This window comes from Natator depressus, chromosome 5, assembly GCF_965152275.1.
Source record: "Natator depressus isolate rNatDep1 chromosome 5, rNatDep2.hap1, whole genome shotgun sequence".
NCBI lineage: Eukaryota > Metazoa > Chordata > Testudines > Cheloniidae > Natator > Natator depressus.
Window position 1 is genome coordinate 29445816 of NC_134238.1, and position 24241 is coordinate 29470056.

At 39.4% G+C, this 24241-nt stretch overlaps 1 protein-coding gene across 1 annotated transcript; it reads left to right on the forward strand.

The window, feature by feature from the left end:
• Positions 1-398: 398 nt before the first annotated feature.
• CCDC152 (coiled-coil domain containing 152) lies at positions 399-24150 on the forward strand. Its single transcript, XM_074952514.1, has 8 exons — positions 399-485; positions 3662-3767; positions 10962-11030; positions 18406-18470; positions 18945-19047; positions 20171-20298; positions 21321-21407; positions 24028-24150. The coding sequence occupies exons 1-8, from the start codon at positions 399-401 to the stop codon at positions 24148-24150; spliced, it is 768 nt and encodes a 255-aa protein (XP_074808615.1).
• Positions 24151-24241: the final 91 nt, after the last annotated feature.

Consider the following 24241-nt stretch of genomic DNA (forward strand, 5'->3'; position numbering starts at 1 on the left):
CCTGGCTTATTAATAAAGATAAGTGAAATATTATACGTAAAATCAGCTATGTCTATGTTGGATAGAAATTCATTTTAATTTGCAAGACTAATTTGATTTGAAGATAAGACATATTTTGCTCACATTCACACCCATGCAATCCCTTTGACACGTGAAATGAATGAGGGCATAGGTGCTGGAACTTCGGGTGCGGGGGGTGCTGCAGCACCCCGTGGCTTGAAGGGGTTTCCATTATATACAGGGTTTACAGTTTGGTTCAATGATTCTCAGCACCCCCACTATAAAAATTTATTGCAGAACCCCTGAATGAGGGAAGAATTTGGTTCAAGTAGTATAAATTCTTAAATCAATGTTAATTTTATATATAATAAATACTGGGTGATATTTTCTAGAAACAAATGAATCACACTAGTGAAGCAAATATGAAGAAAATCAGCGTGGCAAATCTTGATAAACTTTTAGATGACTTCTCACAAATAGAAAAGGTAGGTAACAAAATTAAGCTGAAATGGCTCTTTGTTAACACTTTGTGACATCTTTTTAAATGCTTTTTTTTAATGAAATTTTCTTCTAAGTGGCATCTGCAGTTGTCATACTTGTGGAATGTGCCCCCTAGTGCCACAGAACTTCAAAATCTGCTGCAAAGTAGGTTTCAGAGTAACAGCTGTGTTAGTCTGTATTCGCAAAAAGAAAAGGAGTACTTGTGGCACCTTAGAGACTAACCAATTTATTTGAGCATGACCTACAGCTGTAGCTCACGAAAGCTTATGCTCAAATAAATTGGTTAGTCTCTAAGGTGCCACAAGTACTCCTTTTCTTTTTGCTGCAAAGTAGTGCCTATTTGTGCCACACAATATCCTCTCTCATCACTGAATGTTTGGAGCCAACGCTGTAAAAAGGCTGTCGTACCCCAGTTACCTTAGTTGCCAGCATTCCTGGGCTAGCACCTTCTTGGTACTCACAGCAATTTTGGAGGGGGTGCCTATCAAAAACTCCTCTAATTTTTATTGTTAATTTCTGTTGTAGTTAGCTGGCAAGTGTTAGTTTGTTTGTTCCATCATGCACTTAATTTTTGTGTAGGCCAGGATCATTGGCTCTTTTTGTCATGGATTATGAGGCTTCCAAAGATTCAGATAAAGATCAGTTTAAGCACTGTACAGTAAGATCTTCTGTGTTTCAGGAAGCAAAGGTGAATCCTCATTCTGTAGATTCCAACACAGTGTGTTGTGCCTTCATACCTCCAGCCCACACAGGCAGGCAGCAGAGGCTTTGGCCTAGATCCACGAGGGAATTTAGGCTTGAATTCAGTGGAAGTTAGGAGCCTAAATACCTTTGAGGATCTGGACCACTGTGCCTCATTTATAAAGGAAGGTCTTACAAACATAATCCTGGATTTGACAGTGGATCAGACATCTGCCCTGCATAGCAATAGAATGGGCTATCTTCAGCTTTAAACCCAGCAAGTCAGGGATAGCTCTGGCACCAAAGACTTCAGAGCCAGGTATATCAGATCTATAGCTGTAGGGCCAGATTTCTAAAGATATTTGAAAATCCCACTTGTAGCCTATCTGCATCTTCAGGTGCCAAAATACCTTTAAAAGTCTGGTTCATGGTGCTTTATTCACCAATGAGCATCAAGACCTCATTGGCACAGGGAACATCTCAGAGATGGTACCTCTGGTACCAAAACTTTATCAGTGCTGAGGCCACTTTGGCTTCTAGATAATATGACAGAGAAGCTCTCACCAGCACCAGTTGGTGATATTAAGTAAGCACTTACTGGTGCGTTGGTGCTAGACTCCTTCAGTACCAAAGAGCTTTTTCCGTTGGAACAAGTCATGCAGATACTTTTTCCATGCAGGAATTGTCCAAGGAAACTGCAGCAACAGTGAGGACCTCTTTTAAGTATGATCTCCTAAGCATCAAGCAGTTCGTTTTAAGGATGTATCATTTCCTCAAAGATTGCACACTTTTAGAGATATTACTGCAATTTTTATTTAATTAGAACGACTCAGCCCAAGTTCCTAAGGGATTGTACTGCTCACTAGATTCCCACAGTGGGAATATGCAGAGGCCACCTCAAGAGAAAATAATGATTTTCCATAAAAACTGTGGTTATACAACAATGTTGTCTCTGCATATTCACACTACCTGCCCACCTTGACCCTTCCTCAGAATTCTACTCATATGGGGCCTTCGTCAACTCCACTGAAATTAAGAGAGATTCCCATTGAGTTCAATGGGAGCTGGATCTGACCCATAATGTTCTGGAGTTTAGTGGAAGAAATTGAGTCAGTTGAGCTACACAGCCCTTTTATAACGACTGTCATTATCATTACCTTCCTCTCCTCTTTTCCAACACCAAGGTTGGATAGGGCCAAGATTATGAGCAGATGCTGTCCACATCAGTTTTGAGTTACTATTTTAGCCTACTGAGGGGGTTGCCTGGATGGTTTTATATATACCACTCTCTCCTGGGACATCCATGGCTTCTTTCACCATGCACTCTTCCACAGAGAATAATTTTAGGGTGTCAGTATGAGGTTATTTTAGCAACATCTCCAACCATTGTAGTTGGCACCTTCTGATGATTGTATTTAACTACTGCACTTTGAGTCTTCTACAGATGTCATCATTTAGGCATGACAAGGTTAAGTAGACAGGTATGGCACAGGCCCCTCATTTTAAATGTGTACAGCTTTTACTCCAGACACTTCGTCTGTACCCATGTTTCCTAATTGTAAAGTAATGTGGACACCTGGGTGTATATAATCTGGTTTTAGCTGTCATGGACACTGATTTAAGGTTCCAATTGTTTTTATTCAGGCACACAAACATTCTGCTGGCGTTAGCTATCCACTTGTTGATGTCATCATCCTAATGGCTGTCATGTATTATGATGGAGATCAAGTAGCAAAAGCTGTCCACTTGGTCGATGTCTACACCAATCACGACTAGTTTAGCCTATTTCTTTGATTTTTTGATGTTACCATTAGTTTGGTCTTTTGTCATTCTTTTTTAATCCCTGTTCTCTGACTGCTGTGTACAGGTTAGTTGCAACTTTTTGGTTGTATTCCTCCAGAGGCATTATCACTACAATATCGCCTACAAGGTCAAGGTGATTGATAATTTTCCCCCCATTATCATCCAACTTCCATCAGTACTACCAAGCGTGTTGGACAAGATGTTTTCTAAATATAGAGCAAAAAACTTGGCTTGAATATTTAGTTCTGCAAGAAGGAGCTTACAGAGCCCGAATGGGTTCTGCTTCCCAAAGATTCCCACAGCTCTGCAGCTTGGACGGGGACATCCCTAAGCTTGAATATGGAGAAGCAATACTCTGAAAGACCATTTCCATAGTAACCATTATCAGAGAGGAGCCTAAACCTTTAATTATCTACAATGCAAGCCTCTAACACCTAACTTCATTTTTTTACAGCTAAATCATAATGGCAGTATAATAGACCTGGGAGGGAGGCACTAAACTATTCTGTAAATCTCAGCTCAATGTTGTTGGTTTTTTGTTTGGTTTGATTTGGGATTAGTTTTTTGCTTGGTTTTTGTAACATTCACTTGAAAAACCTGAGATTTAGATTGAAAATTTAGAACAAAAGGATTTAATTTAGCATTAACCTACAGATATTTCAATATTTTTTTGAAGAAAATATGCGAAATTAATGGAAAGAATAGCCTTCTGGATCTTCAGCTGGAAAAATGTAATAGGTTATTAACATTAAGCCAATCGAAGGAAGACTCAATAAAAGAGGGTAAGCATTATTTTAACGCTTAAAAATACAGTTGATTCCATTCTTGTATTTGACAATTCAAAAAATAATTCCACTATCTTCCATCATAAAATGTACAATAATAACTTAGTAAGGAACGTAAGATATCCTATTAATAAAGCAATTTTCTACAAGACTTTGGAGCCAGTCCAGTCAGATGTCCTATTTAAATGTATGGTAGACAAGAATGTTGATTAATTCATAACAGACTCAATATGAAAGGTAGAAGGCCAAGGGGAGACGATTACAGTAATCATGAGAAATAGCCAAGGCATGGACAAGAGTTTTAGCAGTACAGATAGTCAGGAAAGGTCAGATTTTGGTAATGTTAAAGAAGCGGTGACTGAATTTGGCAAGAGGGTGGATACAGAGGAAGAAGTAAAAAGAAGAGTTGAAGATTACTCCAAGCTTTCAAGCCTGGGAGACTGGAGGGGCGATGGAGTTGCCAGTAGCAAAGGAGAAGGATCTGGAAGAAAGGTAATTTCAGGTTAGGAAAAGTTTGAGAAGGTGGTGGGATGTTCAAGAGGAGATTTTCAGAGACATTTGGTAATGGTGAGAGTGGAGAAGGGGAAGATATCAAGGGTATAGACAACAGACGTTAACTGCTCCCCTGATAACTAGTGAAGCAGCAAACATTTAGCACAATATTGCTTTTTTTATGTAGGCAAAACTCCCAGTGGGCCCACAGTTAATTGTCAAGGTGTTTTTTTTTAAATCAATCACACAGGTATAACCATATGGAAAATTTGTCAAGATATGTCTTACAGACATGGTCACATTAAGGCATAATTCTTGGGATTGGGGATTCTTAATCACAAGTGGTTTACACTCAAATAGGGGTGGAGCAGCAAGCATTGGTTCAGTCTGCAGCTAGTTTCTCTCCCCTGCCTTGCCTACTGGGTATACTGACTGGGTTGCCTCATATGTGAAAATCACCAAGGATTCAAAATGAAAGGAAGACAAGGAAGAGCCGTCCAGGGGTGTTGGAAAAATATTATTAAAATATAATAAAAATTTCCACAAGATGTATGCAGCAAAGGTTTTCAAAATGTGCTTGGACTAGAGCCCTGCATGGGACTTTTTAAAATCCAACTTCCACCCGCTCCTGCTATTATGGCAGCGAGTCCTGCTGGACCCATGGAATCCCAGTCCCTCTGAGGGCTCTATACTAGTCTTGTGCAGGACTCTACCTTGAACCTAAAGGATGGTATATGGGCAACAAGTTTCCATCATTCTAGGTGGAGAGGCAGAACCAGTCACTGAAAATGGAGGCAGGAGTAAAGATGTGGATGCTCTCCCTCTATGGGTCATATTTGAAGAAAGTTGGTTTTCCTTGGGTCCTAATCATAAAGCATTGAGATGCAGTATGTAATCTATTTTTTAGCGTGAATAAACATTATTTCTGAAAATAAGTCTGTAGGACACCCAAATAAGACACAATTTAAGGGACTGGGATTGGAAGTAAGTAAAGAAGAATTACATGATTCCTGAATAAAGAATGCAATTGTGTTCTATAAATTATAGGTGGAGCTGAGAGCGCCATCTATTGTTAAGATCACTTGACACTAATTATGAGACCCTGTTTTTACTTGCTCTGCCAAACTAACTGTGTGTGTTGAAATTTTCCACGCAGTGTGTCTGCCTTAGGTTGAATTCTTTTAGAAATTTTCAGCAAAAATGGTTGAGCTCCTTCTCAAAATAAGGTGAGGGGAAAACACATAATTTTAGACACATTAAAAAAAATCTTACCACCTTTTTTGGTGAAAAGCTTTGTCGTCTCCATGCTTTGGAGCAGGCACTTCAAATTTGGCAGCGGGGGGTATCCTTTAGCATCAGAGATGTGCCTTTTGTTGTCTCTTTGAAAATTCTCCAAAATTTGGCCAAATTATGAGCCTCTGAAAAATCTCAGTTCACAGTAGAGACAAATCTCAGTAGAGACTTGGAAGTTTGACAGGTAATTTTTCTGAAGAGTCCTTCTGTACAGAGCATATTCGAGTCTGGTACTGTAGGCGCTGAACAGGACTTTTCCTGCAATTGCTGCTTCTGGCTTCTGAGGATGCTGTGGTAATGGGCACAAGAAATGAGAGCAAGGTGATTAGCTGTCTTTCCTGTGCTCTCTATGCTCCCCGTACCTGCTACCAAGCAGTGTGAAGAGGAGGATGAAGTAGCCTACTGAAATGCAGGGGCTGGAAATGCAGAGGGGTAACGGAGGGAATAGATTGGGTGAAGGAGCCTAGGGGAAGACTGGGAGAGGAAAGTGGAAGCTTAATCTAGCTCCTTGTGTACATCATTGTTATAGTCTTTGATTTCATGATCACATACTATTTGTTTCCACACGACCCCTACTTCATTCAGTGCAAAGGATGGACGATGCTCTGGAGTTGTATCAGGATTGTACAGTGAATGAGGTTTTGGTCTGTTGGACCCCCTGCCTTATTTGTTGCAGATGTTGGAAGATATACTGCGAATGACAGAGGATTGCAGGAAAAGAAAGGATGGCCTCAGACACAGGCAACCTTTATTCTAGCATTTCCTGACTTCTGAGTGCTTGGTTTTGCAACCTTAATATTCTTTTAATGTAGTTTTCTGTGTGTAGTTTCTAAACAGTATGCGTTTTTTAAAAGAGGCATGCACACAATATCTAATGAGGATTTTATATTTTAACATATTACAGGAGAGCCATCTTGTGTTCACATGTTAATATTGCAAATGTTTGCAAAAACTGAATAATTTTTTGCTTATAAATATGTTCTAGTTTCTGAAATTATTTACCAATAAGAAATGGCCTGTTTCCCAGACAAATACAAATTGTATTTTCATAGTGGTTTTATTTAAGATGCTGTGATGAGGTATTTAAACCTGCACTAGCATGGAAGAGGATAAGGAGCTACTTTGGGCTGGAGTAGCCCTGCCCTGTCACACCTGCAAATGGTGCCAGGACTGGAGGAGGAGTTAAAAAGAGGTAATTCCACTCAGATGGGGAACCCTGGGATGGGAACAGACTGTTGAGCTTTTCCAGCCCAGGAGAGGGGACTGACAGCCTGCAGAGCCCCTGCCCTCCAAGAAGGAGGGTGCAGAAATCCTGAGTTGAAGGAGAAAAGAACTGGAGCCCAGTGAACTCTAAAGTAGATACTGATACTCCAAGGGCCCCTTTGAAGTAAGGGAGGTCCATATGCTGGAGGGAGCTGCTTTACCTTTCTCTTGTTTAACTCCTTTTGCTGGCTATGGGCTGTTTAGTGGCATCACTCAGGACACAGAGAGGGGATCAGACAGTCTCAAGGCCCCAGTAAGAAGGTGAGTGCTGACGTGCTAAAAAGATGACCTGCGACATCTGTTGGGATGGGGGTGAAGTAATTGACTTGTGTGTGTGCACTCCCCATGTAGCCTAAAGGAGGTGCTCTACCACAGAAAGATTTGTGACAGATGGAAGACTGGAACAAAGTACAGAGCTGCATACTCTTTGAATTTCTCCAACTTTGGTCTGGATTATAAAACACTTTAATATCTGATATCCAAAAGGGGAAAAGAGAGATTGGACAATAAAAAAACAAAAAAACCTTATGTTTATTTAGGAGCTATGTCTAAATTAATCCTCCTTCACCTTCTACTTAATAGCCAAATTTAAATTCAATTAAGAAGAAATGGAAGAATATCAGAAACAATATCTCCATTTAAAATAAATTTGATGAAATTTGAAGATGCATTTAGCCTTCATCTGTTGGTATTTCCAATAAAATGTGAGACTTAGAACACACAAAAACTATATAAATTGTCAAGGTACTGGTTCCTCTCGTCCTGTAATCTTCAGAATTAATAATCCCATCAGCGTCATTGTATATTACGTTAAAAAAACTATATTAATTGAACATTAAGGTTGCAGAGTCAAACACTCAAAAGTTAGGAAATGACAGAATTCGAATAATAGCATCATAGAAGTGTAGGACTGAAAGAGACCTCAATAGGTCATCTAGTCTACTCCCCTGCACTCAAGGCAGGTCTAAATAATAACTAAACCATTCCTGACAGGTGTTTGTCTAACCTGTGTTTAAAAATCTCCACTGATGGAGATTCCCCAGCCTCCCTAGGCAATTTGTTTCAGTGCTTAACTATCCTGACCACTGTTCCCTCTAAGCTGTGTGTGTGTACACGCGCACACACAGATTCTAAACCCCATGCACGCGGTGAAACACCGTGCGCACAAAAATTTGCACAGAAGAAATTTTTTACGCAAACGGCCTGTCAAAAATTTGAGGGAACATTGATCCTGACAGTTAGGAAGTTTTTCCTAATGTCCAACCTAACCTTCTCTTGCTGCAATTTAAGCCCATTGTTTCTTGTCCTATCCTCAGAGAACAATTTTCACCCTCCTCCTTGTAATAACCTTTTATGTACTAGAAAACTGTTATGACATTCGTACGTCCCGTCCCCCACCCAGTATTCTTTCTTCAGACTAAACAAACCCAATTTTTTCAATCTTTCCTCATAGGTCATTTTTTCTAGACCTTTAATCATTTTTGTTGCTCTTCTCTGCAAAATGGGAATAATAACATCTTACCTCACAGGGGCGTTAATATAAATTAATTAATGTTTGTGAAACACTCAAATGCTACAGTAATAAGTGCCATAGAACAGTCCCTGAGAAACTTAATAATTCTGTATTCATAACAGGGCTTGAATGATGTGCAATAATGCAGAATGGAGCCACAAACTGAATGATGAGAAAATGAAATATTGAATAGCTGCTCCTTCAGTGAGCACCATTCATCCTGTGCACTGAATGAAGGGGCCGCTTTAAAAAAATGTGAAAATGTAATTAAAGACTGTATCATAATGCATATGCACAAAGCAGCCAAATTAAGATTTTAAGGTTACCTTAATTTTGTCATTGCCTTGCTGTTGGGTGCTTAACTTCACAACCTTAACATTCTTTTAATGCAGTTTTTGTATGTAATTTCCTAGGTTTAAAAAAAACCCTGAAAAAACAGAAATTCTATCATGTTAGCACCATATTTACACCCACTTGGTCCATCAGCAGGCTTGGAACCTTTAGATCTAAAGAAATCTCTGCTGCTTAATCTAACAGAGTAACTGGTAGAAGTAGTAGGTTGTCATTGTTTTATGTGGGTCAGGCACTAGTTAGATGAGGCACACGTTTGCCAGTGGATTTCACAGGTATTTATTGACAGCAGAGGAATGCTGAGATTTAAGGAGCCTTGTTCTGTTCAAAAGTTTGAGGGCAGCATACTTTAAGAGTTGTAGGCTCTTCGTCCTTGGCCTTCCATTGTGTTTTTGTCCCAGTCTTTGTCCTCCACCCCCACTGCACTTTGGCTCCTCATCTAAGTCTCATTCCCCTTTCACCAGCCCCCTTGATTCTGTGTCCCAGTCCCCTGGTTTAGGGTCCCATTCTTCTCCCAGCTGCTGCTTCTTGGCTCACAGTTTCAGTCCCTCCCTGGTTTCTCATCCCACTTCCCCCTCTACCTACCCCCGCCTAAGTCTCCACCATGGCACCATGCCCCAGTTTACCTCCTCCTCTACATTCCAGTCCTCCTCCTTGCTGCCTAGGCTCCAGCAGTTAGAACACAGGACAGACAGCCTTCCTGCTTTCAATTCCTGTGCTTGATGCCCCAAGAAGTTCTCTGACTTCTCTGAATAGTTCTCTGAAAACATTCACTCAATGTGCAGCAGCAGTCAAAAAAACTAACAAAATGTTGGGAATAATTAGGAAAGGGATAGATAATAAGACAAAGTATCATATTGCCTATATATAAATCCATAGTATGCCCACATCTTGAATACTGTGTGCAGATCTGGTTGCCCCATTTCAAAAAAGATATATTGAAATTAGTAAAGGTACAGAAAAGGGCACAAAAATGATTAGGGGCATGGAACAGCTTTCATATGAGGAGAGATTAATAAGACTGGGACTTTTCAGCTTAAAAATGAGACAACTAAGAAGGGATATGATAGAGGTCTATAAAATCATGACTGGTGTGGAGACAGTAAATAAGGAAGTGTTATTTACTCCTTCTCATAACACAAGACCTAGGGATCACCAAATGAAATTAATAGGCCGCAGGTTTAAAGCAAACAAAAGGAAGTATTTCTTCACACAGTACAGTCAACCTGTGGAACTCTTTGTCAGAGGATGTTGTGAAGGCCAAGACTATAGCAGGTTTCAAAAAATAACTAGATAAGTTCATGGAGGATAGGTCCATCAATAGCTATTAGCCAGGATGGGCAGGGATGCAAAACCATGCTCAGAAGTGTCCCTAGCCTCTGTTTGCCAGAAGCGGGGAAAGGCTGACAGAGGATGGATCACTTGATGATTACTTGTTCTGTTCATTCTCTCTGGGGCACCTGCCATTGGCCACTGTTAGACAGGATACTGAGCTAAATGGACCATTGGTCTGACCCAGTATGGCCATTCTTATATTGCAAGGAAATTCCTGTTCATCCCTGTTTGGATTATGCCCCATGCAAACAGAATCTTCAGAAAATTTAGCTGCCAAACTCTAAAAGGTCTCTACTGAACATGTGCAAATTAAGATTTTCAGAGGCTCAAAACTTGGCCAAGTTCAGGGAGATTTTCACAGGAATGGCAAAAGACACATCCCTAACATCAGCATGACCCCCCACTTCCTGGCCAAATTACAAGTCTCTGTTCTGAAGTAGGGAGGTGCTAGAGCTTCTCAATAAAAGAGTTGTAAGAATTTTTTTAACATGGCAGAAAACAATGTATTCTTCCCTCATTTTGTTCTGAGAATTGTCTGAACTATTTTTACTGAAGTTTTCATTAAACAGAATCACACTGAGGCAGACACCTAGTGTGGAAAATTTCTGTTCAAACACTTAACATTTGGCAAAGCTTTAAGTGACTGAAAACAGGTTTGTTCTTACAATGGACAGTGTCGGGAAACCTGACTATAGATGTCATTGCCTGTACTACCTATAATAGGTATAACATGGATTTGTACATTTGGAAAAGTATATAACTGAACACTGAAATAGTTGTAAGATTGTTTTTCCTTGAAGTACCTGCTACCTGTTACAAAAGACCAGTCATTGTTAAATAAGATATTTATGGTTGTTTTCAGTTCTTAGAGTGGAATCCTAAAATGAAAATAATGAAAAAATTATTGAAAAATAATATATTTATATTTCTTTTTGTTTGTTTAGAATATGCCACTCTCCAGAATGTGATAAAAGGTCTAAGACAAACAATTGAAAATCAGTGTAACCTGAGAGGTAAAAAAAACAAGCACACAAAATCCTGTAAAGTATATTGCATTATATTTTAGAACAAATATGCATCTACTGCATAAACAAGGAGATTCCTAATTCACATGTAATCCTTTTGTTAGACCAATCTTTAACTGCCAATCAGAAAACACAACAAAATTAAATTTAAAAAGAAACAAACATCATTTCATATGTACCTAAGTTTAAGTGTGTGATACACAATAAAGGTCTTTTCCTGCAGTTCTACACGTACAAAAATTGCTTTATCTTCAATGGGAGTTTTGCCTGAATGAGGATTTATATCCTGAATTTGTGGTTTGTTTTTTATTTCTTAGCAGTGCAAGAAATCTTGCAAGAAATCAAGGTAATGTAAATCACTTTTTTTAAGTGCTCTGTGATCCAGCAAAGCACTTAATCATGTGCTTACACATGCATTAGTGCTTTCCTGGGTCAAGGAAGCTTTAGGCTTTAGTTTGATAATGTTCTTAAAATGCAGCTATCATCCAGAAATACTTTGATCTAGGTAGTTATTATTAGATATAATTTTGAAATTAAATGATAAATATATTTGTAATGTTTTGTCTTATTTTTGATACACATCATAATTAGAAGCAGATGGTTATACTCATAAAGATGTTGATTTCTGTGAAATCTCTGCTTCTTCTGAATTGTTACTTGTGAAATTCACCCTGTATGAAGGGCCAGCAGAAACTATGTTCTTGTTAAGTGCTCCTTGAGCCTGTGCATTTAACTGGTACTTAGACCTTGTGCTGGGAAGTGAATTTTCCCTAGAATGAATGCCATCTCTCTTACACTTATTGGTTTCACATTAATAAAAGTATAATATCCAGCTCTAATCAGCTCATCTTGTATTCTGTCAGTTTGCCCAATATTTTGCATTTACAGGTTTAAACTTTGCTTAGTTCTAATTATCTGCTACTGGCTTATAAACCATCTATTCTATGTTAGTACGTCTGAATTGTTCAATACGGTTTTTAATTTTTCTGTGATATTGACAGTCTTAGAGACACTTCCTCCATGCTTTTTTCTCCTTGTGTTTACTTCATGCCCTCTCCCCATATTTACCCTACAACTTTGTTTATCTCTAGAACCTTGATATCATCTGCTATGCTCATTCCAAATACTCCCCCAGCTTCTCATAATGCTAATAAAATATTACACCCCTTCAGGAAAATGCTGATAGAATGTATATCATGTAAATAGACTCCCTGAGGGAGTACTTCTGCTGTCCTTCAGAAATGGTGATTTCTTTCACCCATTTTAGAAATCCTCCTTGTGCTGTTTTAACTAAGTCATCCTGCCTAATTCATTTACTGGACAGTGTCAATCTTGAAGAATAGAATGCAGTGAGAGAAAATTGTCCAAATTTGAATTTTTGCCAGTCATACATTAATGTCACAAACTTTACTACATGTGCATAGTCTTAAAAATGATTGTGTGTATGTATTGAGTTTCTTAGTTTCTTTCTGTGTACTATTTTTATGGAAAGATTTTTTTTTTTTAAAAAGACTCCACTGTTTTCAAATGTCCTTGTAGTCTTAGTCTCTGGTCTCCAGTTTGATGACCTTGATTTGTTTCCAGTATCAACTTTTAGCAACAAAAATGTCTACAAGTATGAAACCAAAAGCTAGAGAAAAGTATTAGCAGATGATTCAGATCTAACAACCCCTGCCTTCTAAAAGAATCATGACAATCCAAATTTGTGAATTTTTGAATACATAACTCATAATGCAGCTTTTTATGTTGATGACATCTAAGCAAAATAGATTAAAATATACAACAAGCTAAGAGTCTGCTCAACGCACATCAACTAATAAGACAGGATCAAATCCTGCAAGACACTGCGCCATCTAATTTCCATGGGAGTCAGACATTTAAACACCTTTGAGGATCTGGGCCTCTGAGTGTCTCCTGTCAGCTACTGAGCAACCTCAACTCACATTAGCCTCTATGGGAGCTATGAGCATTCAGCATGTAAAAGGAGGTGCTCTGCACCTCTGCCCTGTTCCTCCATAAATCCATGGGAATTTTGTATGGGAAACAGCCTTAGGACTGGTGGCTTAAAGGGCTTTCATTACCCAAGTGAAAGTGATTCAGCTCCTCTTATTGAAGATTCACTGTCCCATTTACCATCTGTCTGGCAAGGTAGGTTGGCCCTCTTTTTAACAAATGAGCCAGGACTCTAAAGTACTGATTCTCATTTGTTCTAAAGCCACTTTACACCACTCCAGCAGTGTAAAGGACCTTAAAAGGGTGTATATATAATTTACTCCCACTTTATGGCTCCTTTACACTGGTGTAAAGTGGCAATAGTATCTATGAGAATCAGCCTTAAATAAAAAGAACAGGAGTACTTGTGGCACCTTAGAGACTAACAAATTTATTTGAGCAAAAGCTTTCGTGAGCTACAGATCACTTCATCGGGTGCATGCAGTGGAAAATACAGTAGGGGGATTTTATATACACAGAGAACATGAAACAATGGGTATTACCATACATACTGTAACGGGAGTGATCAGGTAAGATGAGCTATTACCAGCAGGAGAGAGGGGGAGGAAAAAAAAAAGAAAAAAAAAACCCTTTTGTAGTGATAATCAAGGTGGGCCATTTCCAGCAGTTGACAAGAACGTGTGAGGAACAGTATGGGGGGAAAATAAACATGGGGAAATAGTTTTACTTTGTGTAATGACACATCCACTCCCAGTCTTTATTCAAGCCTAAGTTAATGGAGTCCAGTTTGCAATTAATTCCAATTCAGCAGTCTCTCGTTGGAGTCTGTTTCTGAAGGTTTTTTTGTTGTAATATTGCCACTTTTAGGTCTGTAATCGAGTGACCAGAGAGATTGAAGTGTTCTCCGACTGGTTTTTGAATGTTATAATTCTTGACGTCTGATTTGTGTCCATTTATTCTTTTACGTAGAGATTGTCCGGTTTGGCCAATGTACATGGCAGAGGGGCATTGCTGTCACATGATGGCATATATCACATTGGTAAATGTGCAGGTGAACGAGCCTCTGATAGTGTGGCTGATGTGATTAGGCCCTATGATGGTGTCCCCTGAATAGATATGTGGATACAGTTGGCAATGGGCTTTGCTGAAAGGATAGGTTCCTGGGTTAGTGTTTTTGTTGTGTGGTGTGTGTGGTTGCTGGTGAGTATTTGCTTCAGGTTGGGGGGCTGTCTGTAAGCAAGGACTGGCCTGTCTCTCAAGATCTGTGAGAGTGATGGGTCGTCCTTCAGGATAGGTTGTAGATCATTGATGATACGTTGGAGAGGTTTTAGTTGGGGGCTGAAGGTGATGGCTAGTGGCCTTCTGTTATTTTCTTTGTTGTTCCTGTCCTGTAGTAGGTAACTTCTGGGTACTCTTCTGGCTCTGTCAATCTGTTTCTTCACTTCAGCAAGTGGGTATTGTAGTTGTAAGAACGCTTGATAGAGATCGTGTAGGTGTTTGTCTCTGTCTGAGGGGTTGGATCAAATGAGGTGGTATCGTAGAAGCCTTAAATAAGAATCAGGTATCTTCTGAGATTCACTGACAAGGATATAATCTCAAGGCCTTGGTGGCTATCACTAAATTCTTTCTAGGAATTAAGACACTATCCTTAGCTAAGAGATTTGCTGTCTAATTAAAGGCAGACTGAGGGCCAGAGTCCTATTTTGTAAAATGTTCTCTAAGGCCCTAGGATCTGATTGCCCCAAGCAAAAGACATGTTAATTAGCTATCAAACAGGTTTTTCTAATCTACTGTCATACAGTTCCCACTATAACATCTTTATCCATAAAAATAAGTGTTAACATCCAGAGGCAACGAAACATCTCAGAAGGGCATGACATTTTAATAAGGTTTGTTTTGCCAAATAAAGTTTAGAAGTCCTTTCAACTTGGCAAGTGTTCACTAATTCCATCAAAAGGGATTAATTCAACAAGATTTACTCAATACTGCTGAAATAAATAAGGCTTAATAACATAATGAACTATTAAATCCATATCAATTATAAGGCTTGAACTCATAAAGTGGACCTAGAAGATCGCTGAATTGATTAATAGGTGATTATAGGGTCTAGAATTTCTGGCAAAATAACATGTATCATCCGTATGAGGAGTCAGTTTGTTATTTCTCTTGCCTGTTGAAACTCCATGAAAATCCTTTGCCTGTATTAGGTTTTTAATAATGGTTTGTTCATAAATCCAATGATACGGGGCATAAACAATCTGAATTGTGATTTTTCCCCAGCCTAAAAAATACTACTGAAAATACTGGGGAAAAAACAAGGTTTTCTGAGGTGAAATATAAATCGCTTACACTATATGATTCACTTCAGAAGCAATCCCTAAGACACAAAAAGGAACACATACTATTCAAAATGCAAGGATTGCATTTCTATAAGTAAAACACAAGTATGCTATAACTGAATCCCTAGCCAACTAAGTAGTTAGGCCAATCACTCTTTTGTGTCTGTCCTTAAACATTACTATACTTTTACCAAAATAATTTGCTCTTTCAGCACCTATGCTACTAAGTTTGGAACAAATTTGTTCAAATGGAAAGGTACCATGCACAAGTTCTGAATTTTTCAGTTTTGCCTTTGTGTGGTTCCCGTTCTTTGTTGTTAAGCAAATGAAGCCAGATTTCCAGAGACTGTAATAATAGTGTTCTTTGCCCAGTGGTTCTCAAACTTTTGTACTGGTGACCCCTTCACATAGCAAGCCTCTGAGAGCGACCTCCCTTATATAAAAAAAAGTGTTTTTAGTTTATATTTAACACCATTATAAATGCAGGAAACAAAGCAAGGTTTGGGGTGGAGGCTGACAGCTCGCGACCCCCCATGTAATAACCTCATGACCCCCTGAGGGGTCATAACCCCCAGTTTGAGATCCTCTGCCTTAGCCTCTAATCTGTCAACTCTCTCCAAAATTTCCAATTGTTTTTGCAAATTTATTCCTTCTTTGTAGAATCCTTTGTTCTGCAGAATGTGTGCTGTATTTTGATCAAAAACCTCTTCTGTTTCATAAAATGTCAACAGACTTACAGTAGTTGGATGCAAGTGTAGAGACACAATATTACTGAGAGTTCCAACAACAGTTATTGGGAAACTCAGTAGTAATCTTCCCTTTTTCAACCAACCAACCACCCACAAAGTTGACGATGGTTGCAGAATTTCTGAACTTCCCCACTGTGCTTTAGGATTGTGTTAGGTGTTACTTCTTTCTCAAGAAGGTTTAAATATTGTGCTGAACATTCATACCTCAGAAGTTTAGGACAATTGTATCTGAGAGGTTCCTTCATTATTTTAATTTTATTTTGTTGTCTGAGCAAATGGCAAAGAGCTTCATGTCGTACTTTTGTTTGTATTCTTGGATGGCATACTCTGCAATTTGGACAATATTCTGCAGTTTTCATTTTAGATGTAGTAGAAACAATAATGTTACATATGAATGCATTTTTCCCTTTATGGATGGTTGAAACCATTGTTGGGTCATTTCCCATATTTGACCAAACTTCCTGGATTAATGTCAATGTTGAGTCTTTTAGTTCTCCATTTACTATTTCTTCTAGTTTTTCACCTGCAGCATACAGTAGCAGACCTGTGAGTTCACATCTGTCAGGAGGAATACATTCAGGGTGAAATGCTTCAACCATTTCTTTATACTACTCATTTTGTGCTATGTCGAAAGCAATGTTGTCATAAAAGTGGGTTGCAATTTTCTTTTCTAGTTCAAGTCTTTTCCTTTCTGTTTCCATAGATGTCCACTAATTGTGTGTTCCTCATTTGCTGCAAACCCAACCTGAGACATATACAGTCTGATTTTCAGAAATTCTGAGCACTCATGATTAAGGCTACAATTTTGTCATGGAGGTCGTGGAAGTCATGGAATCCATGACTTCCTTCCTACAGTGGCTGGGAGCTGCAGATTCTCCCCGCTGCCCACTGTGGCCGGGAGCAGTGGGGGCCCCCCAGAGCTCCTAGCCACCACGTGTGGTAGGGATACTCCGCAGCCCTTGGCCACCACGGGCAGCAGGGGCTCCCGGAAGGTCCAAGCCACCACGGGCACCAGGAGACCCCACAGCTCCCGGCCTCCACAGGTGGCAGGGGGGACCCCGCAGTTCCCAGCCACTGCAGTCAGCAGGGGGGACCTGGGAGCTCCCAGCTGTGGGCAACAGGGCTCCTCAGGAGCTCTGGGCTGCTGGCAGCAGGGGGACCCCGGAGCTCCGAGCCACCGGCGGGGAGACCCTTTAGCTCCGAGCCCCCATGGGTGGTGGGGGGCCCTGGAACTGCCCAGCTGTCGCTGGGGACTCTGCAGCTCCCAATTTTCTCATGGATATTTTTAGTAAAAGTGACAGACATGTCACGGGCTTCCGTGAAGTTTTCTTTATTGCCTGTGATCTGTCTGTGACTTTTACTAAAAATATCCATGAGAAAATCTTAGCCATACTCATGATTGCAACTGAACTCGAGGGAACTGCAGATGCTCAGCACCTCTGAAAAATCAGGTCCTGGATGCTTCAAGGCACCCAAAGTTAGTGGGCACTCTCTGCACCTTAGTTTTTCATCTGTAAAACTGGGATAATAATACTTTTCTACCTCACAGGGGTGTTGTGGTGATAAATTCATTAATTTTTGTGAGTTTTGAGATGGAAAACTGTGAGGAAGTTAATAATTCTGTATTCAGTGCAGGATTTGGATGGAGTTTAGTAAGTAAAGAATGAGGCCACACATTGAATAATGCGGGTAAAAAGAAACCTTGAACAGTTGCTTCAGTTCACTCAGTCCAGTCCAGTCTGTGCACTAAATGACACAAAAATAGGATGAGCACATGTAATTAATGTTTGTAAATGAATATGTACAAGGGAGCAAAAATAAGGTTACATGGACAACCTTAATTCTGGTATTTCCTAAATGTTGAGTACTTAACTTTGCAACCTTAAAAATGTTCTTTTAACAGTTAATTTTTATATGATTTAATACAGCAGCACCCCAGAGGCCACACTCAGTACTGGGGTCCCACTGTGCTAAGTGCTGTACAAACATCTGTAAAGACTTCATTCCTGATCCAAAGATTTTAGCATCTAAAATTCTGATCAACTAAATCAATTATTATAAGGTTCTTCCAAATTAATAAGACTGAGACAAATACTATAAATAAACAATAATTGTGCTTTTTAAAAAGTTTTAAAATGTATTAGAAACCACAAAGATGTAATAAAAGGGTGTGGTAATGGAATCTACTACTAAATAAGAAGTTTTATTTTAAGGTTCAGATGGATAATAAAAATACATACAAAAGTATTTCCTTATTCTGACTGTTGTTAGAAAAAATGAAATCTCATCAATTCCATCTGATGCAATATTTTATTTATACAGATGAAAATGAAAGGCTGAAGAATAATACCCGTCTCTTGGAAGAGAAATTAAAAGTTCATGAACAGGTGAGACATGACTGAGCAGTCTGTATTCAAAGCAATAGGGCATATATCTATATTTCCCTTGATTGGAGCATCTCAAGCAATGGTTTACAGGTTTTCATGTTCTCAGGGGCATGGTATTGAACTTTGGGGAAATTCTATGGCCTCTGTTATATGGCAGGTCAGACTAGGTGATCACAGTGGTCCCTTTTGACTTTGGAATCTATGAATCATTCCTAAAAGGGCTGTGGCTGAACTGAATTATTCTTTTAATTTATCTTATTATTGCTCTTCTGAAGCTGATCTTGCACATAAAAACAGATGAGAAGCTGTTTAAAGGTCAGATCAGTACAGATAAGAGGTGATGTTTTGGAGAGCCAGGGTAGGTCTTGTAAGGTGCTGAGCACTCTGGCTCAGTCCAGCAAAGTACTTAAATATGTGCTTTCCTTTAAAGGCACTTAACTTTAAATTCAAATACTCACATGTTTAAATTTACAGGAATATAAGAATCAAATTGACAAACTTGTGACAGAAATTAAAAACAAAGAGGAAGAATACAAAATGGAATTAACAAAGGTTCATTGTGACATGAGCAGAAAATGTAAGTTTTCTGAATGCTGCACTAAGTTTTAATGATGCTGAGATCTGACATATCCAAATCAAAATCACCAGCTGTTTATATATGTTCTGTATCTCTTTTTCACTGTTTCATATTGTTCAGGAAACTTATAGCTAGCATATTTTGTACCTATTTGAGACACATCATTATGATTTAATTAACCAGTTCAAAATCTGAACCACACATTCCCCTTTATATCTTTTTGCAAAAAGTAATAAAGGCTGAATGGGGAACATCAGCAAAGTGTATGAAATTGTCTAGGTGTGCCAAAATATTCTACAACACAAACTGTAGCAAACCAGATTTTGTCTCTTTTCCCAAAGTGGACGGGGCAGTCTCAGCACGAGTCAAAGACACTGCTACCCCAACTCTCTGAGGGCTTCTGCAGCAATGCGTTTTGCAAGAGCAGAACTGGCCTGGATTGACAATTTGGCAGCCAGACAGCCAGACTGCCAAGAAAAAAGGCTAAGAAATCATTGAGGTTAGGTTTGGAGTTAAAAGAAAATCCCAGTGGCTTCAGCATTCATAGCCAATGCTACCAAGGATTGCTTTGATGTTTTCAGCACATGCTGTGGCCTCCAATGTGGTGACCAGATTGCACCTCTGATTATGAGTCTGGAACAGTGAAGTACAGGCCAAAATCATGATAGTGGCTTTGAAATAGTCAGTTATTTGGGGAGCCATTAGACCAGTGGTTCCCAAACTTGTTCCGCCACTTGTGCAGGGAAAGCCCCTGGCGGCCAGCTTCCAGCAGGCTCCCATTGGCCTGGAGCAGCGAACCGTGGCCACTGGGAGCTGCAATCGGCCGAACCTGCAGACGTGGCAGGTAAACAAACCGGCCTGGCCCAACAGCGGCTTTCCCTGCATAAGCGGTGGAACAAGTTTGGGAACCACTGCTTTAGACATTTAAAATAACCATTTTTTCATTCCAAACCAAGAACAATACATTTTTAATATGTTAGTGTTCCCCTTTTTTCAATTTGTGTTTTTAGTTGGTTCATGAATTTGTCACATTACAGCTTCTGCTGGTTTTGAAGTTTACTCAGCTAATAAAATTAATTTGCTTGATAATTACAATTTTATATTATTATTTTATTGTTATTAGTTGAACTAAAAGAAGAAGAGCATAAAGAAAAGCTAGAGAAAAAAGAGCTGACAATATTAGACTTAACCAGACAGCTGAGAACTCTAGATAAAGAGAAACAGAATGAGATAATCAAACTGCAGATCGAGGTATGCACTACTGGGAAGAGAGGGTTTCATAAGTTTAAAGACCAAATAGACACGCACCTTGGATAGATTTAGAAGAGTCTATGTAAAGAAAAGGGTTGAGATTAGCATTTACTAATGTAATTTGGATCCTCACAGTTTTAAAATTTAAAGAGGCAGATCCACAGGTGGTGTAAATTGTCATAGCTCAATGAGCTTCATCTGAGCTGAGGATAAACCCTCCAAAGTTGGCCAGTACAGAAAATGTTTATAACCTATTATGTTGTTTTTGAGAAAGGTAGAATTGTTTTAAGTACAACTGTTATGCCCTCTTTGAAAATTTTGCCCTATATGTTTTTGAGCACCTAAAGGGATGAAAAAAAAATGTTTTTGTTTTTGCTTATTTTTTCAAATGTTTATAGTTCCTGTAATGTTTGGAAGATGTCTTTACTTAAAAATGTTGAGAGCTTGAGGCCCTGATCCAGCAATGCACTGGCAGCAGCCCACTGATTTCAGAGGAGCGCTGCATAGGTACTGTAAGCTTCAGGACTGGAGCTTTATTTAACCGCTGAGGTTTTAAAGCCACTGCACTGCTACTGAAAAACTAAGCAAAGATTTCAAATGCTCTAAATGTTAAATATAATAATAATAATAAAATAGGGCATGAACCTCTGGTTGGGATGAGCTCTCCTCAGGACCCAAACTTGGGGCTGGTTTAATTAAGAGTATGCAATGCCTTCTTTTGCCCAGACACACTCCCTACAGTTGGGGAAAATCCTCAGCTGGTTGGCAAACTAATATTATGGCCCCTCTGAACCACCAGAATCAAGGGCCTGGGCCTATATTTTTAAAGGAACACTGTCTACTTGTAATCGTATTAATTTTTAATTTTAAAAAACTAATTGGATCACCCTGACCATTTTAATTTTAAGGTACAACATTATGGTGCAAAAACATGTGGAAATTATGCCTATTTTTATGAAAATGTTTTCTTCTGTTGGGTCAGTGTAAATATTAGGGATTTTTGTCCTTTCCTTTTGTTTCAGTTCAATGCTAAATTAGCAAGAGTTCAGAATAAAACAACAAAATCATATCCAGATACCACTGTCTTGCCTCAAAATATCTACAGAAGGGTATGCGTTTTAATAGCTTTTTCCTAAAAATGTCTGTGGGTTGCAAATACTGTTGCTACCATGTGTTTATATAGAGTACCTAGCTGGTATTTCTGTATGATATGCAAGGTTTTAAAGTGCAGCTTGCTTTGAAAAGTGACTTTGTAAAAATGGTAATGTGCCACTCCTTGTTTATTGTGCCACCATGGCTCCAAACCATATTGCTCATTTACCAAGTAAAACAATGATTTTTCTATGTATCTGAAAGTGAAGCTGTGATCCTTCCAGCTCATGTGTCATCCCCAGCACTAAAGATTCTAGGGGACAGATTCTATCATCAGTTACTCCTATACAACCCCAGTGTGTTCAGCGGAGGCTCTAAAGAGAGGCATAATTTGCCTCAATCACACCACCAGTATCCTGGAAAACTGTCCAGAAGGAGGAAGCAACAACCAGTGGATTTGATTGCAGTGTGCACCCCCCAACAAAGGGCCTGATCCAAAGCCTCTTGAAGCCTGCTGACTCTTTCTATTAACTTCAGTAGAGTTGGATCGAGCCCTAAATATTCCTGTATATAGCTGTCACATGTTGGCAGCTATGCACGACGTGCAGCCCCACCATGGCCTTCCAGCTTTCATTGATTTTGCTCTTTCCAGTATGATGATGTCACGGTTACCACAGAACCATTCTGGTGCCAGCTTATGGAGGTCAGGGGATAGGGTTGAGGATTTACTATTATTATTATATATCTTAAAGTGTATGTAATAATAATAAACTCTGAAAATTTTAAACATAGCACCAGGTGGATTTTTTTAAGTATATGCATGATCCCTTGCTTCAGGGACTTAATTTTACTGCCATTTGCACATAACCTTCAAATAAGCTTGAATTTTTTTTGTAGCTGTTTAAATATATTTTGTTAAAATAATACCCATACACAATCAGACATCTACTATTGCTTTCATTCCAGTGTAAAGTGAGGATTGTGGGATTTAAGATTGGCCATGTACCAACAAAGCACTTAAGCACATGTTTAACTTTACCTGGAATAGTCCTATTGACTTCAATGGCAGTACTTGTATGCTTAAAGTTAAACTTGTGCATTGTATACATGCTTTTCTAGATTAAGGCCATTAGGCTGTCAAAGAAAGAGGATTTTGTGAGACTTATCCTTGTAAAATACATATTATTATGTTCTCATTATTGTACTTAGGATAATTTTTCATTAGTAGCATCATGTTGTGTTGATACAGTGGAGTCGCATCATACGCGCATTTAACTTATGTGAATTCAACTATACGCGCACGGCAAAAAAAAAGAAAAACAACAATAACTCACGGCGGTGGAGTACTGTACAGAAGTAGACGGGAGAGCGCTCAGGGGTCGATCGCTGCCCGCCGGTCCGGTGAGCATCTCGCTGCGCTGAGTGTGATTCTAGTGTTTAAAGATACGTATTTTTTTGCACAACATTGCCCCTAAACGCAAGCCAACTACTTCATCTGGTACTCAACTGAAGAAACAGCGATCTGTTCCAACGCTGGAGGAAAAACTGGCTGTGTTGGACTTATTGAGAGACGGTATGTTGGTCTCCAACGTGGCGCATAAATATGGCCGCAATGAATCTAGCATCCGTGCCATCAAGATTCGAGAGAGAGAAATTTGTCAAGCCGTGGCATCAAGTGCTCCAGTAACTCCTAAGGTGATGAGCCAGGTGCGTGATAAGACTTCAGTGAAGACTGAAAAGGCATTAAACTTATGGCTGGAAGACATGAACCGTAAACCTGTGCCTATCGATGGCAACACATTGCGAGAAAAGGCTCTTAGCCTCTACGCGCTGTTCAAACCTCCCGCCGAAGAGGGACAGCCTTCTGATGAGAAGGAATTCAAAGCCAGCCAAGGTTGGCTTAACAGTTTTAGGAACCGCTTCAACCTCACAAACATGCAGACTACTGGTGAAGCTGCATCTGCCAATGAAGAGGCAGCAAAAGCCTACCCCGAACAATTAAAGAAAATCACAGAAGAAAAGGGCTTTCTTCCCGAACAAGTTTTTAATGCTGACGAGACTGGGCTCTTCTGGGAAAAAAATGCCCAACCGCACTTACACTTCGAAATCAGAAAGACAAGCCCCTGGCTTCAAAGCAGTTAAAGACCGTGTGTCTGTGTTGTTTTGTGGCAATGCGGCTGGGCATTTAATAAAGCCAGGCTTGCTGTAGAGGGCTGCAAATCCCCGTGCCTTAAAAGGCAAGAACAAAAATCTCCTGCCTGTGTTCTGGCAATCAAATAAAAAGGCTTGGGTGACAGCAGTGGTATTTCTGGATTGGTTCCACAAGTGTTTCATTCCAGAGGTCAAGCGGTACCTTGAAGAGAAAGGACTTGACTTTAAAGTGTTGCTGATCATAGACAATGCTCTTGGCCATCCTGAGGCACTCCGGTTTGTGCATAATGACATTGAAGTCGTCTTTCTCCCTTTTTTATTCTTTCATTCTTCCATCTCTCTCTCTTTTTGACTATACGCGATTTTCGCCTTACGCGCTGACTTTAGAACCTAACCCCCATGTAAGATGCGACTCCACTGTACACCTATGCTGTATTTCAGTTCCAAATTTTAATTACCAAAACATTTTATTTTATATTTCTATAGAAACTTCAGCATCTCCAGGAAGAAAAAAACAAGGAAATTGAAATTCTCCGTAACACTATTAAAGACTTAGAGCAACGACTCAGCAGTGGCCCAGATTCCCTCCTCAAACGGAGGCGGTTTTGAGAGTAACTTTGAACATGCAGTACTGAAATGGTTTCTTGACTTAATACAACTGAAAAATATATTATAAATGCAATAGCACAAGCTATGTACT

What these genes read in the sequence shown, in the direction of transcription:
- CCDC152 (XM_074952514.1), top strand. Translation starts at nt 399, where the DNA reads ATGAATCACACTAGTGAAGCAAATATGAAGAAAATCAGCGTGGCAAAT. An exon ending in AATTAAAAGTTCATGAACAG is followed by an intron (nt 18,471 to 18,944) that starts GTGAGACATGAC and finishes TTAAATTTACAG; the next exon opens with GAATATAAGAATCAAATTGA. An exon ending in TTGTGACATGAGCAGAAAAT is followed by an intron (nt 19,048 to 20,170) that starts GTAAGTTTTCTG and finishes TATTGTTATTAG; the next exon opens with TTGAACTAAAAGAAGAAGAG.